General features: G+C 39.0%; 1 protein-coding gene across 1 annotated transcript; it reads left to right on the top strand.

Moving 5' to 3' along the window:
* Window positions 1-12,244: 12,244 nt before the first annotated feature.
* Window positions 12,245-13,069, top strand: LOC122662901. The gene is made up of 2 exons (XM_043858607.1): window positions 12,245-12,489; window positions 12,589-13,069. Exons 1-2 carry the CDS (start codon window positions 12,245-12,247, stop codon window positions 13,067-13,069), a joined length of 726 nt encoding a protein of 241 aa, XP_043714542.1.
* Window positions 13,070-13,546: the final 477 nt, after the last annotated feature.

Raw genomic sequence — 13,546 nt, 5'->3', positions numbered from 1 at the left:
TTAGCTCCACTGAGCCAGTGAGGGGAAAGGGGAGTGCACATACACACAATCACACATAGTCCATGATGCATATAATGTTAATATATATTTTCCCCCTAACAAACAGTCTAAGTCATGGTATATGTTACTATGATAACTCGGGAGACACTGAGGGTCACTTATCCTATCGCCCTAGTAAAACCTCAATTATCACGAGGGAGCTTACACCGGTAGAAGCCATAGGCCACCCAGTGGCAGACCCCAATAGCCTTCACTACCCCTGACCTAGCCTCTCCCACCTCCACAAACCTTAGGTGCTCAGACTATCCAACACATAAATCCCTGTTGGCAAGGGTTGTAGCATAAAGGAGCATAAATCCTAACCACAGATATACTACATGAAATTCCTATCGTCTCGAGAGGTATTCCAAGTGCATCAACGTCCCATTCCATCTAGTACCCAGGTACCAGCATAGCACAACGCATACAGACCAGGATGGCAAGTAATGATTATAATAATAAGAACTTTGGGGTTTCGGTACCGACATACCCAGCACCGTAACCCACTATAATAAAGTAAAGCAATATGTCCACATTTCATCAATTCATATCAATCATGATTTTATATGCAAGGATGCAACATAGCAAGAATAAGTGTAGCACATAAACCATTGTGTAATCTATATAGTTGTATCTCTATATGTATATGTCAAGCCCAAACATCACCCAAAGCCCACTCACCATTTTCTTTCTTGTCATTCGGTGTGTTCGGTAAGGTTTGCTCTAATGCATGCACTCTCATACAGATTCCAAGGTCTAAGGATGCATGAGAACAGAGTTAGAAGGGTATAGGTGGGTCCCATAAAGGGTTCCAATAATTTATTTAAAGTTTGGGTCAAGACAGTAGGGGCGGATGCAGGAACGGAGTCAGGCAGGTGAGTCCAGTCGTGGATCCGTCCAGGCCATACCCAAAAAATACATGAAACGGACTCACGAGCAGATGTGGAATATGAATCCGCTCGGGCATCTATCCAAACCCTGAGACACACCTAAGAGCGACCTGAGCTACAGGCGGATTCAATAAGTGGGTCTGCTTGTGGCTCTGCCCAGGTTAAATAGCCAGGTTAGACTGAATGGACTAATGGGAGGATACACGACAGTGAGTTCGATCGTTCGTCCATCGCCATTCCTTTGAAAGCTGCAAAAGTCTCCACCTCCAACCCTTCATTTATGGACCCATAATGGTCCTAGGGTTGGGGAGGTGAGTCCAAACCTTCGTTAGAGGTCTAATATACATAGCCCCTTAAATAATTTAGGGGATTCAAGTGATTGGATCTATCTCTAAGGTTCTTCCCCGACCTAAGCTAAGTTTCCAATGCTTTGAACAACACCTAGGTTGTTAAATCCATGGAAGCATTAATGGAAGAGGATAATAGGTCTCAAAGGAAACATTACATGGGGTTTATTGGGTTCCCAATGGAAACCCCAAGCTTGGAATCGATCCCAAGGGGATCTCCAAACCTGAAAATGGAAAAGAGAGGGAGGATGGTGAGGTCATTTTCCTCAAGGTTGGATTTATGGATCATTCTCCACCTCCACAGCCCCTCTAAGCTCTCCTCCACCGAAGCCTTCAATGCTCCAAGCCTCCCAAGTTTTGGGTTGGTGAATAGAGTAAATGAGACTTGGAAGCCAAGTCTTGCTCTTAAGACTAATCTCCCACTTAGGGCCTATTTAGATTGGGCTTTAGTAGCCAAAACCTATTTAAAAGTCCATAAGGCCGATGGGTCTACTTATACGACACACCCACAAGCCAAGGAGACCAAGGGTGAGGCCCAAACCTTGTCTAGGTGTCTAGATAGGATGTCCGGGGCACAGGGTGTGGGTCCCACCCGAGAAAACACACAAAGCCCTTAAATAGCACGGGCAGACTACCGAGTGGATTCAATCTTGGTGAGTCCACTTGTGCATCCGTTGCTGCTGTAAGGGCAGAAACCTAAGGAATTCGGTTGGGCTTTGGCCCACACTTCAAGGTCAACAAAGGGGAAGGTGTACTAATCATTAACAAGGTAGTATCTTACCCCTCGACTGTCACGACGTGTCCTTCGTGATCCCAAATAGTTTCCCAATTGCGATGGTAAGCTCATCGCCAAAAGAGGTATCTAGGTGTGGGGACACAAGGAACGCCTTCTGGTACTCTTCACTCTATGGACTCATGCTAGGAGGATGATCGACGCAGTCACCATTGATAAATCTTCCCCACTGTCGGTTAAGGAACCTCTCCTCCACAGGCAAGCCTGTGAATTGGTTAACAATCTTGTGACTAGGTTTGACCACAAGTGAAAATAGTTCACCAGTGTACACAGCAACAGAATCTACACGTCATAGGAGAGAGAAATTATAATTAATAGCAAATCCAAGTGTGGATGTAACAAGAACTCTCACACATTGTAGGGGCTACCTATACCATGAGTCTCTCTCCTTCTCATAAAATGATCTCCAGCCTGGAGGAAAGGACCATAATCGAGCTCTATACATTACAATAGAGTGCAATGGAAACTGAGTCCCTCAAGTTCTGATTGACAACGGGTCGGCTCTCAATGTTATACCTCTCAAGGCTGCAAGCTGTATAAGGTTGGATCTAACCCAAATGAAGCCCTCTGCTCAGACAATCCGAGCATATGATAACATAAGAAGGAAGGTATTGGGCATTCTAACCACAAAAATCTGAGTCAGACCTACTCTGTTTACTATGGAATGTCAATTGATTGACATCCAAGCATCATTCAACATGTTGTTGGGACGGCCTTGGTTGCATTCAGTAGGAGTTGTTTGCAAGAAATAATAACCGCAAGCATACAGATCAATTGTAGCTACAGGTCGAACTCAAGGAGATGTACGTCACTCTATTTTACTCACTTAAAAGCAATGCAAAGTGAACCAAATTAATTAAAGTGGTGGACTAAACTAATGATAATTAAATTAACGCGTCCTAACTCACAAGCATCTAGCGAAATTACGTATCTAACGAATTGAATTGACGTCCTAACACATATCCATCTAACCTATCAATACTAACAAGGATTGGAAGTAATAAATCACAGCCACACACCACAACCACATAAAAATAAAAAATAAAAGAAAGATATTAGAGAGAAAGAATGAGACTAAGAGATTAGAGATGTAAAACCCGAAGATGCCTGAATCAGATTGAAATTGCTTACTTCTCACACTTGAAATGGCGCTACCAAATCTGAAATTAAAATAAAAATAATTAAATTAAAATCCTACCATAATGCATGATGATAATAGTGAATAAAAAATAAAATCCTAAAAGCATGATTGAATTAGAGAAGTAGAGAATGAAAATGAAAATAAAAATAATGGAGAATGAAAATTCCTAATAGAATGGAGGGATTAATGCAGATGAGAATACTAATAAAATAAAACTAATAGAAGAAGACAGAGGTAGAGAATAAGAAGAAGAAATTAGAAACTAGAAGAATTAAGAGGTTAAGAAGAAGAAGAACATAAAAATAAAAATAAGAACTTGATACTCCTTTCTACCAAAGTTGAAAGGGCATGAATTAACTAGACATTGCATGAATGTAATTTGATGAAGCTTGAACCCTTGATTAATCCTTGCATGGCTTCCTCTTCCAAGTCTCTAATTCTTCTCACAAGGATTAGAAGCCTAGACTATAAAGCTTTAAAACTAAACTAGAATTAAAATATTACAACCATATTGAAGACATAACTAAATTAAAGCTTGAATTACAAATAACCATGGAATTAAATTCATGAAATCAAAACTAAGACTAGGAAGCCAAAAATTAGAAGGAGAAAAAGAGAAATTTCATTAAATTATTGAACTAAAAATTGCACTAAAAATTGAACTAAAAACTGAACTAGAACTAACTAAAAATTAACTAGTTACAACCAAAGGGCAAGGGGTATTTATAGGGGGAAGGAGAGGAGAAGGGAGAATAGAGAAGAGGTAAGAGAAATATTCCCTTCTCCTTCCTTTACAAAAAGCTTGAATTCCAAGAAAAAAAATAAAAAAAATAGAAAGTGGGAGAGATAAAAATCTTAGCTACATAAACCTTCTATTTTTCAAAAAGCGGACTTTCCTAATTTCATTCTTGTGCTTCCTTATCTTTGCAAGAGTCTTCTCCAAGTAAAGTGATCACGGCATCTTTAATATTTGACTTTTCAACCTTCCAAGGGTAAGCGAATCTTCTCTAAAAGCAATCTATCCATAGTAAAGTTTCAAAAATATCCTTAGAAAGTTAGAGGAGAGTGAGAGTGATGATTGGGATTCTACTCACAATAAATAAAATACTCATTCTGTCCTTCAAAAAACGTGGAGCATGGGATGCTTATATAGGCCTCACTGTTGCATTCCTTGCGAAAAATCACCCAAAATAGACCCGAATTTCGTCCAATTTGAAATTCGGGAGCCCAAGATATCTCAAGTTGAAATTGGACTGCTCCAGAGCCTTCCAAATGGAATCTTTCGGCTAACAGAAAAGATAACTTCTAATAATTGCAATATAGCCCCTCGAATCCAAACTTTTGCTTTACTTTGTCCCCGGCTGATTGTCAATAATTACAAATAAAACCCTATCATAAAAATTGAAACAGTGACATGCCATTTTCGCGCGTCGTTACAGAAATGACTGTAACTTCTTTGATTCAACTCAGAATCAAGTGCCGTTTGAACCGTTGAGAAGCTAACTCGATGGGCTACGCATACATACTATTAACATCTCAAAATTATGCTAAGGGGCCCACTATAATCACATTCAAATTTGATTGATTGACGTGATTCTTTCAGTACTCAATCCAAACTTTATTTTCTTGACTCCTGGGTGCTTCCAGCTACTGCCAAACACCACTAAATAGTTTAAAAATGGCTCCTTAGCATCATTTGCTTTATTTTCATAAGAATTCACCTAAAATCGGAAAACACAAATAAAAACCTTGAGTAGCTCCGTGCCAAGTATAAAAATGCATGCTCTATGGCCCTAAGATTTCACACATAAATGTGCTCATCAGATTCCCCCACACTTGAACTTTGATTGTCCTCAAGTAAACAAAACAAAAATTATCCTAAAATACAGAAATCCTAACTCACTTTCATAGGAATCACGGTTGCACTTAGCATGTGCAACAAGTCTTTGAACCCCTAGGTTACCCCTAGTGAACGAGTTTTGTCTCGTGGGTGTTTGTAATGAATGTACACCCAAAATTCAATAAAAAGAAAGAATGCAGCAAGTTTTTAATCATGGCATAGGTAGGATAGTGCACACAAGCTCTAAAAATTCCCAACTAAAGATCAAGGAGCCAAAGATTCCCCCACACTTGAATTTTGTCACCCCACATCAATTCAAGTAACAACCATGCATCAAGATTAAGGGATCTCCTCATATTTTCTGAACACTACTCACCTTCAGGTAAACCACTCATAGCATTGATGGAACCAAAGACTTAGACTTTGAGTATTTTTTACCATGCCTTCTTTTCAGCCATTAAGGTAAAAAACAATTTTCTTTCTCAACAGTAAACTCTATTTCTACTCCACTACTGTTCCCTGAATGACATGGTGGAGCATACACCAGATACCCAAATACTTGGTAGCTTCGTTTTTTGCATATATCTATAAAGACTTTGAGACATTGATGCTAGAGTTTTTCTTTTTTTTGAATTTCCTTCTAAGGAGTTTTGAACAAGTCACCCTGCTTCCTGAGGCAACAGTGCCCTGTCTAGTCCCAAGGAATTCCACTTTCCTTTCTTTTCTTCTCTTTTTTTTTTTTTTTTTTTTTTGTCTCTTCATTCACTTTCATGCCTTGCCTTGCCTTGCCACAAACAAATTGGTCTCAACTACTAGCCAAAAGATCAAAGGGTCCATAAAACACATAGAAGAATCTAACCATCAAATAAAATAGTGCTCATATTTTCCAACTCAATCCCTCTCACCGGATGCATACCAATTACCGTCCTTGAAAAAGGATTTTTTATTATTTCGCATGCTAGGGCACCTAATTCCCTCTTTCTTTCGCTTCGCAACCAAAGAAATATATGCACAAAACCAAACTACCACCACAATCACCCATCACACACACTTAATTCATGCAGTGTCCTCAATACATGCAGAAAATAAAGAATCAGGACAAGGGAGGAGATGAGGGGGCTTATCAGATATAATCCACAAAGAGACAGTGGAAAATGAAAGCATTAAAACTCAGGCCATAAATCCTTCCATTTCCTCCCATGGTCAATACAGAGTGCATGCCATTATCGCAAAAACCAACCAGGAATGGATATCAGTAAGCATCAAAAGGATCATGAATATTAGTAACCTCATCAAGATAATCATAAAAAATGGGAGGTTTACTCAAATCAATCCTAGCAATACAACTATCTACCTTTTGCATAACTTGGTTTTCCAAATAAGGATCACAATAATAAACTTGAAGAGCATCATGACTAACATTGTCCTCCTCAATAAAATCATCAAACCTAGGGGGTTTGGACAAATCAACATACGGGACAATTGACTCCTCAAAATGACAATTATCTGGGTTTTCTAAAGAGAAAGGAGATCGAATTTCCTGGGTTTCTATGCTATCATGACAATCTGATTCTAAATCAATAAAAACACTAGGCTAACTAAGATCAAAAACTTCAGGCAAAAGTTGTACTTCCCCAGGTGGCTCATCAATCTTCGCTTCATTAACTTCTTCAGGAAGCTCAATCTCAACAAATAAATCATCTTGAAAATCATTGTGTTGGGGTTGACTCTCATTAACTTCAAACTGGGGTGGTGCAGTTTCAATATCATTAAACTGGGGATGGGGCAGTTCATTTTGAACTGGAATCTTTTAATATGGATTAGGTTCAGGCTGACTAGGTAATTTATCCGTTTCCTCCTCCTACATCATGGTGATCAATTGAGAAAGTAGCTTCTCCATGTTATTGTGGCTTGTCGTGAGAAGGACTATCTGTTTCTCCAACTCACTTATTATGGCCTTCTTACCCATTGTTTGAAACTTAGGGGGTTTGTTGATATGGTGCAGGGAGAGGCGGCTCATTGAGATCCAATTAAGGGTTGGGCATTGGAGGACCAAACCAACCATAAAAATTACCACCTCTATAAAGATTAGGGCATCCTTCCACAACATGGATAGTCTGGGGATGTGACCAATCAAAATTTTCTAAAAGCCCATAGTTGGGTTGGGGAACAAAATTGTACTGGGGTAGTGCAAAGTTGTTCTCTATTTCACTACTTTTGACTGCCCTAACCTATTTAAACCTTTTCCCCAAAGTCATATTTTTCGTAGCATGGTTCCACCTTTCCCCCCAAAGTCATAGGTGGAGGTGTATCTCTCATTATTCTAATCTAACCACCTATCCCAAATTGAGGTGTCCCTTAGAAAAATAAAAGACTAGAAAGAATTCACTAAAAACAAGAGAGAATAAATAGACAGTTGGTGCATTGCCCTCAAGGATTGAAATAATGGTTCCAAAGCTGTAAGGTTGCCATATAGGTTGACAACAAGGGAATCCATATAGTCTTCAATAGCCACCTACGTGCAACTCCAAGTGGACTCTGATGTAGAGTGGAGGACTACTATACGTTTCTATTTCCAAGGTACTCACTATGTTGCTTTCCTGTTATCAAAGTTGGTCACCTCCAAAGATAAGTCACATGCCAATCCACCCAACCAAGTCAAGAAGCAGCGTCATAGGCAACCAAATCCTATGAGGGACACCAAAAGAAGCTGGGTTGGGGCATATGAAGGACTTCAGATTGGGCACACAGTTATTGAAACAGAAGAGAAACAAGATGAGGTTTTCAAAATTTGATTTTCTTTTTTTTCTTTTTAGAAGAAAAGAAAAAGAGAAGAAACTAAGCACTCCGAATTACTTAAAAATCAAAAAAATAAAGTGGACAATAATCTCCCTAGCAACGGCGTAAAAAACTTGTTTGCAAGATATAATAACCGCAAGCGTACGGATCAATCGTAGCTACGGGTCGAACTCAAGGAGATGTACGCCACTCTATTTTACTCACTTAAAAGTAATGCAAAGTGAACCAAATTAATTAAAGTGGTGGACTAAACTAATGATAATTAAAATAACACGTCCTAATTCATAAGCATCTAGCAAAATTACGTATCTAACGAATTGAATTGGCATTCTAACACATATCCATCTAACCTATCAATACTAAGGTGGATTGGAAGGAATAAATCACAACCACACACCACAACCACATAAAAATAAAAACAAAAGAAAGATATTAGAGAGGGAGAATGAGACTAAGAGATTAGATATGTAAAACCCGAAGGTGCTTGAACCGGATTGAAATTGCTTGCTTCTCACACTTGAAATGGTGCTACAAAATCTGAAATTAAAACAACAATAATTAAATTAAAATCCTACCATAATGCATGATGATAATAGTGATTAAAAAATAAAATCCTAAAAACATGATTGAATTAGAGAAGTAGAGAATGAGAATGAAAATAAAAATATTAGAGAATGAAAATTCCTAATAGAATGGAGGGATTAATGGAAATGAGAATACTAATAAAATAAAACTAATAGAAGAAGAAAGAGGTAGAGAATAAGAAGAAGAAATTAGAAACTAGAAGAATTAAGAGGTTAAGAAGAAGAAGAACATAAAAATAAAAATAAGAACTTGATACTCCTTTCTACCAAAGTTGAAAGGGCATGAATTAACTAGACATTGCATGAATGTAATTTGATGAAGCTTGAACCCTTGATTAATCCTTGCATGGCTTCCTCTTCCAAGTCTCTAATTCTTCTCACAAGGATTAGAAGCCTAGACTATAAAGCTTTAAAACTAAACTAGAATTAAAATATTACAACCATATTGAAGACATAACTAAATTAAAGCTTGAATTAAAAATAACCATGGAATTAAATTCATGAAATCAAAACTAAGACTAGGAAGCCAAAAATTAGAAGGAGAAAAAGAGAAATTTCTTTAAATTATTGAACTAAAAATTGCACTAAAAATTGAACTTAAAACTGAACTAGAACTAACTAAAAATTAACTAGTTACAACCCAAAGGGCAAGGGGTATTTATAGGAGGAAGGAGGGGACAAAGGGGAAGAGAGAAGAGGTAGGAGAAATATTCTCTTCTCCTTCCTTTACAAAAAGATTGAATCCCAAGAGAAAAAATAAAAAAAATAGAAAGTGGGAGAGATAAAAATCTTAGCTACATAAACTTTCTATTTTTCAAAAAGTGGATTTTTTAATTTCATTCTTGTGCTTCCTTATCTTTACATGAGTCTTCTCCAAGTAAAGTGATCAAGGCATCTTTAATGTTTGACTTTTCAACATTCCAAGGATAAGGGAATCTTCTCCAAAAACAATCTATCCATAGTAAAGTTCTAAAAATACCCTTGAAAAGTTGAAGGAGAGAGAGAGTGATCATTGGGATTCCACTCACAATAAATAAAATACCCATTCTGTCCTTCAAAAAACGTGGACCATGGGATACTTATATAGGCCTCACTGTTGCATTCCTTGCAAAAAATTACCCAAAATAGACCCAAATTTCGTCCAATTTGGAATTCGGGAGCCCAAGATATCTCAAGTTGAAATTGGGCTGCTCCAGAGCCTTCATCTTTCGGCTAACAGAAAAGATAACTTCTGATAATTGTAATATGGCCCCTCGAATCCAAACTTCCGCTTTACTTTGTCCTCGGCCAATTGTCAATAATTACAAATAAACCCCTATCATAAAAATTGAAATAGTGGCATGCCATTTTCACGCGTCGTTACAAAAACGGTCGTAACTTCTTTGTTTCAACTCGGAATCAAGTGCCGTTTAAACCGTTGTGAAGCTGACTCGACGAGTTACGCATCCATATTATTAACACCTCAAAATTATGCTAAGGGGCCCACTGTACTCGCATTCAAATTTAATTGATTGGCATGATTCTTTCAGTACTCAATCCAAACTTGATTTTCTCGACTCCTGGGCGCTTCCGACTACTGCCAAACACCACTAAATAGCTTAAAAATAGCTATTTAGCATCATTTGCTCCATTTTCATAAGAATTCACCTAAAACCTGAAAACACAAACAAAAACCTTTAGTAGCTCCGTTCCAAGTATAAAAATGCATGCTCTATGGCCCTAAGATTTCACACATAAATGTGCTCATCCAGAGTAATAGCCTCAATCCTGCATTAGAAAATGAAATTCATCTATGAAGGAAAAATGATCACTATCTTTGGCAATCCAGAGATTGTCCACACCTTGGCAAGCATCGAAGTAGGTGGGGAAGCTCCTGCAGATTTTTAGATGGGAGGATTTGAGATTGGGGCAATCAGTGTATTGGCCTCAGAAATGAAGGAGAAAATTCCATCTAGTTACCCATATGCATAGAGCAGAACAATTCTGAAGATGATGAATAATATGGGATATTTTTTGGGACTTGGATTAGGAAAGAACCAACAAGGGATTCCACTATTCCTTGACTTTTTAACTTACAGCAACCATTAAGGGCTAGGATACAAAGCACCAAAGAAAGGAAGTTATCCTAAGCACATGAGCCAAGAATGCCAGAAGGCCAAGAAACCATCTCCATACTTCAAGACTTTGAATGGATATTTTTTCAAAAAAGGCAACAGTTTCCCTTACTGCGGAAATATTAAGCCATGGTTCAATCATGACAGTGGAAGTCTCTAGCCAGGTTTTTAAAATCTTCTTTCAAGAGGACATCGATTAGATCAACCTCAAAGTAGAACAGATGAGGTTGAAAGCTACTGAAGAACGACTGAACATCGAAGGACTATTTGAAATAGCTGTGATCTCTGTGGGGGAGGAAGAAGGGCCAAAACCTTATCTGTCAATTCACCCTGTCCAAGAGCCAATTGTGAACTGGATTAGTGTCTCAGAAAGGTTTAGTAAGATAAAGTCTCAGGGAGTGGTCAGCATCGAGTTAGTCCTGTCTGTCGATGAGTCTATTGTAATCAAGGAAGGTAGTGCCTTCCAGTCTGTCGAGTGTGCTTGTATTCCTTCTCTTATCATGAATGAAATCACCCACTCCGAGTATGTCTCCTCTCCATCTGATTCCTCTTTTGATTCTTCTTCCGATGATGAGGATGTCCGAGAGGACGTATGCTGGGAACTGAACAATGCCCACAAATGGTTAAAATTGGTGCCCCGCTCAGCAAAGAGGAAGTTGGTCAAATGACAGTCCTGTTGAAGGAATTTCAAGAAGTGTTCACTTGGACCTACAAAATATGCCCGGCATCGATCCAAAAATAGTTTAACACCAACTACCTACTTATCCAGATGCATGGCCGATAAAATAAAAGCCCAGAAGGATGCGACCTGAATGGAGTGAGAAGATCAGGGAAGAAGTCATAAAGCAGTTGAATGCAGGACTCCTACAAGTAACGCAGTAGCCTTAGTGGTTATCGAATATCGTCCCCGTACCCAAGAAAGACGGAAAGGTAAGAATGTACATGGATTTTCGAGACCTCAACAAAGTCAATCCCAAAGATAAATTTCCTTTGTCGCATATTGATATATTGGTTGACAACATGGCAAAACATGCCTTGTTATCATTCATAGACGGATTCTCCGGATACAATCAAATCAGCATTTGTCCAAAGGACAGAGAAAAGACAGCGCTTACCACAGCATGGGGAACTTATTATTACAAGGTAATGCCCTTTGGTTTGAAGAATGCTGGGGCAACATATCAAAGGGTGGCAATGGCCATTCTCCATGACATGAGATACAAAGAAGTGGAGGTGTACGTAGATGACATGATTGTCAAGTCACTCGACAGGGGCATTTTACGGTATTGAGAAAGTTCTTCTAATGAATTAAAGAGTACAAGCTAAGGTTGAACCCTCAGAAGTGCGTGTTTGGAGTAACAGCAGGGAAACTCCTAGGATTTCTCATCAGCAAGAGAGGGATAGAAGTGGATCCCGACAAGATAAAGGCCATAACAGAAATGCCAACACCAAAAATAGAAAAAGAAATCCGGGGTTTCTTTGGACAAATTCAGTACATAAGTCGGTTCATAGGCCGGTTAACCAGCGTATATGAACCCATCTTCAAGCTCCTAAAGAAATAAGAACCAAAGCAATGGAATGATAAGTGCCAAGAGGCGTTCATAAGGATAAAAGATTACTTTATGAATCCACCGGTCCTTGTTCCGTCAGTATTGAGCGAACCACTGCTATTGTACTTATCTATCGGCGAAACATCAATGGGATCTATGGTGGCACAACAAGATCAAAAGAGTGGGGAAGAACACGCGGTTTACTACTTAAGCAAGAAATTGTTGGAGTATGAAACTCGTTATACCCCATTGGAAAAGACATGCACTGCTTTTGTTTGGACGACCAAGAGGCTAAGACATTACATGATCGCACATCAAATCCGGCTCATCTCAAGGATGGATCTGATTAAGTATCTCTTCGAGAAGCCAGCATTGACAGGAAGGATGGCCAGGTGGTTGTTGTTGTTGTTAGAATTTGACATAACATATGTCAACCAAAAATCCATAAAAGGACAAGCAATCTCAGACTATCTAGCTGCATACCCGACCAGGGTAGATTCACAGCTACCAGAAGACTCATTCCCATATGAGGATTTGGAATATGTGGAGGAAGAAGACAGTGAAGACTGGTGGCAATTGTACTTTGATGGTGCAGCCAATCAGAGAGGATATGAGGTAGGAATATTGTTGATAAGCCCAGTTGATCTCTATCTGCCGTCTGCATTCTGGCTAGATTTCTCTTGCACCAATAACATTGCAGAGTATGAAGCATGTGCAATTGGTCTCAAAGCCACCATGGCATTAGAGATCAAGAAGCTGAGAGTCTATGGGGATTCATCAATCGTGATTTGTCAAACTCAAGGAAAGTGGAAGACAAAGGATGAAAAGCTGAAACCTTACCAAGAACAATTGGAGAGCTTGATCAAGAGCTTCGATGAAATCACCTTCGAATATTTGCCGAGGGACAATAAAATATTTGTCGACGCTCTAGCTACTTTGGCTTCAATGGTTGAATGCACTCTAGACACTTAAGTTCGCCTATTCTTGGTGGATAGAAGACATGGACTAGCATATAAAGAGTCAGTAAATGCTATGACAACTGATGGAAGGTCATGACCTGCACCCATCATTGATTTCATCAGAGAAAGGAAATGTCCTCCGAATTCCACAACCGGTGAACAGAAGAGGTTGCAAAAGCACGCCACGTAATTTGTACTTCAAGGCGACCTGCTATACAAGAGCTCCTATGATGGTATACAACTACTGTGCATAGACGAGGAACAGACCCAAGTCATCATGGAAGAAATCCATCAGGGAATCTACGGGCCGCACATAAATGGCAGGATGCTCACCAAAAAAATCCTCAGAATGGGATATTATTGGACAACCATGGAAGTTGATTGCATGTCCTTCGTGCAGAGATGTCACAAATGCCAGATATTTGCCAATATCATTCATTTCCTCCAACAGAGCTCCATTCGTTAAATGCTCCCTGGCCATTCTCAACAT

The sequence above is a fragment of the Telopea speciosissima genome, chromosome 5, assembly GCF_018873765.1.
Source record: "Telopea speciosissima isolate NSW1024214 ecotype Mountain lineage chromosome 5, Tspe_v1, whole genome shotgun sequence".
Taxonomy (NCBI): Eukaryota; Viridiplantae; Streptophyta; class Magnoliopsida; order Proteales; family Proteaceae; genus Telopea; species Telopea speciosissima.
The sequence above is the reverse complement of the archived record's forward strand: the minus strand, read 5'-3'. Positions and strand labels throughout refer to the sequence as shown.

Bases quoted from the DNA above. Each gene is read 5' to 3' on its own strand.
- LOC122662901 (XM_043858607.1), top strand. From the start codon at position 12,245: ATGGGATCTATGGTGGCACAACAAGATCAAAAGAGTGGGGAAGAACAC. The intron at 12,490-12,588 runs GTGGTTGTTGTT...ATACCCGACCAG, and splicing joins TTGACAGGAAGGATGGCCAG to GGTAGATTCACAGCTACCAG.